This window comes from Arvicola amphibius, chromosome 2, assembly GCF_903992535.2.
Source record: "Arvicola amphibius chromosome 2, mArvAmp1.2, whole genome shotgun sequence".
NCBI classification, from domain to species: Eukaryota; Metazoa; Chordata; class Mammalia; order Rodentia; family Cricetidae; genus Arvicola; species Arvicola amphibius.
In genome coordinates, this window is record NC_052048.2 from 77,675,106 (window position 1) to 77,677,573 (window position 2,468).

The following is a 2,468-nucleotide window of genomic DNA, read 5'->3' on the forward strand; positions in this document are numbered from 1 at the left end:
CCTGTCTGAACCAGATTGTGCCCCAGGCTGGCCTCAAGCACATAATCCTCCTGCTTATATCGCTTCATTTCTGAGGTTGCAGATGTATCACGACTTCCTGCCATGAGGTTTTGTTTATTTATTTTTCTGTTTCTTGTAGTTTATATGTAATACTAAGTTTGTAATTTAATATATATATATATATATATATATATATATATATATATATATATATGTATGTATGTTTAGAATTCAACAACCTGAAGTCCAGGCAGGTTTTGTGATTTCTGTTATTGCTTCTGATTTTCATTCGTAAACATTTATTTTCCTTAGGATGGCAACATTCTCTGGTGCTATAGTCTATTGGTGTCAATAAAATAACTACTTAATATAGGGTGGCCGGAACTCCTTCTGGAGAAGATTTTACATGTTCACTATGTAAGCAGGACCATTTTCACCTACTTTCAACATGGCTGACTTCTAGATTATTCTAGAATGTGCATTTCTGAAATAAACTCTTTTGACAATGTTGGTCTACAGCCATGACTACTTGAAGAAATCCAGTTCAGTTTGTTTCCCTTTCTATCTTCCCAAATTTGGAGTCCTGTTTCATTTTCCCAATGTTGTATGGAGGATATTTCTTTGATATGCTGTGTTTACCATTGCTTTGTGATGAAATCTTCTCTATCTCAATCTTAATTTTTCCCCCATGATTTCCACAGACTGAATTTTCAGCTGATATTTGCTTATGTTTCATTTTTAGTCTGGAATCTGGTGCTCAATGTTCACTCAGCATGAATGACTTTACACATGAATGATAACAAGCCAATTAGCCTCAATTCTCTTTCTCATACTTGTCCTCTTTTCTTCACTCCACCCATGCTTTCTTTTACCTCGTGTTTTCTTACTCTAAGTTTCTTTTGTCGTTGTAAATTTTTAAGCATATTTTACTATTTTTAAACATATTTTACTATTTTTAAACATATTTTCCTAACATTTCTACACAAGCAAACTGGTTAAAAATGTCTTGAATTTTAACACAAAGTAGATATTAGAGTACCTATTAGATTTCTGTTGGAGAGCTATAAGCTGATGTCTTTCAGTGATCATTCATTCTGCCCATGGTGTTATTTTTGTCTGTTGATTTTCACCAGCCACTCACACACACTGCCCAGACATTTCCTTATGTATTTGCTGACTGCTTTGCATGGGCCCCTCCAGGACAGGCCAGCTGCTCAAAATTTATAAACCAGACTTTTACAGTATGAGCTGAGCTGCATCAGATAGGCAGGAGGAGCAAGATGGAGTCACAGACACAGGTTGTCATGTCCCTGCTGCTCTGGGTGTCTGGTGAGAAAATTAAAAGTAGTATAATCTTTGTAGAGTCAATTCTTTATATATAAGAAATTTACAGAGTGTGCTAGTCCATAATATTTCTTATAGTATTTTGTAAGATGTACACTGACAGGGTGACATTGCAAGTTTATTAAATGCTAAACTTCAGCTGTTACTATATTCTGTGTTTGCATATTATGGATCTTCATTTTGTATTCCTTATTAAAGGTGCCTGTGCAGATATTGTGATGACCCAGTCTCCATCCTCCATGGCAGTGTCAACAGGAGAGAAGGTCACCATCAGCTGCAAGTCCAGTCAGAGTCTTTTCGACAGTGAAGACAACGAAAATTACTTGTTCTGGTACCAGCAGAAACCAGGGCAGTCTCCTAAACTGCTAATCTACTTGGCATCCAATCGGCACACTGGGGTCCCTGATCGCTTCATAGGCAGTGGATCTGAGACAGATTTCACTCTCACCATCAGTAGTGTTCAGGTTGAAGATCTGGCAGATTATTTCTGTATGCAAGCTAATGAGTATCCTCCCACAGTGTTTCAGCCTCCAACAAAAACTTCTGAGAATCTCAACAGCTGCCTGCACCACAGGCTGCCCTGCACCCGCACACTTCTCCTTTCTGCCTGAGAGACAGTGAGCTTGAAACTATGATCAAAATGTTGTCAGAGCCGAGCAAGATATAATAGATTCAGTGTCTCTTCATCTTTTGGTATGAAAATCTTGTACATGAAAATGCAGAGAACTCAGTATTGTCTTTCTTTTCTTTCTGTATTAAAATACCACAAATTATGCTACTTGAATATGAGGGATATATCTTTCTATAGTTCAGGAGTTCTGATGTCCATCATAAGACTCTTTGGGCTGAAGTGATGATGACAAACTGTATTTTTTTGGCAGTTGTGGGAAAGTATGTTTCCAACATATCCAGATTCTAGAGTAGTTTCTTACTTCCTTACTGGTGCCTGTTTCTTCTGTTTTTTCTTTTCCTTTTTTACTAAACTTTAGTTGATTAAGTTTTTCTGTGTCAATGTGAGTGTACATTTGTGTGTTGTGTTTAACTGTGTGCATATTTCTAGGTGCACAAGACATAGCCTAGTTGTGAAGTTTAGAGAACAACTTGGACTTGTTTGTCATTTTTTC

At 37.0% G+C, this 2,468-nt stretch overlaps 1 gene segment (V, D, J or C); it reads left to right on the forward strand.

Moving 5' to 3' along the window:
- The first annotated feature begins 1,275 nt into the window (after nt 1–1,275).
- On the forward strand, nt 1,276–1,955 carry LOC119807210. The segment is given in 2 exon segments: nt 1,276–1,329; nt 1,543–1,955. Coding segments are annotated over 2 exon segments (462 nt in total).
- Nucleotides 1,956–2,468: the final 513 nt, after the last annotated feature.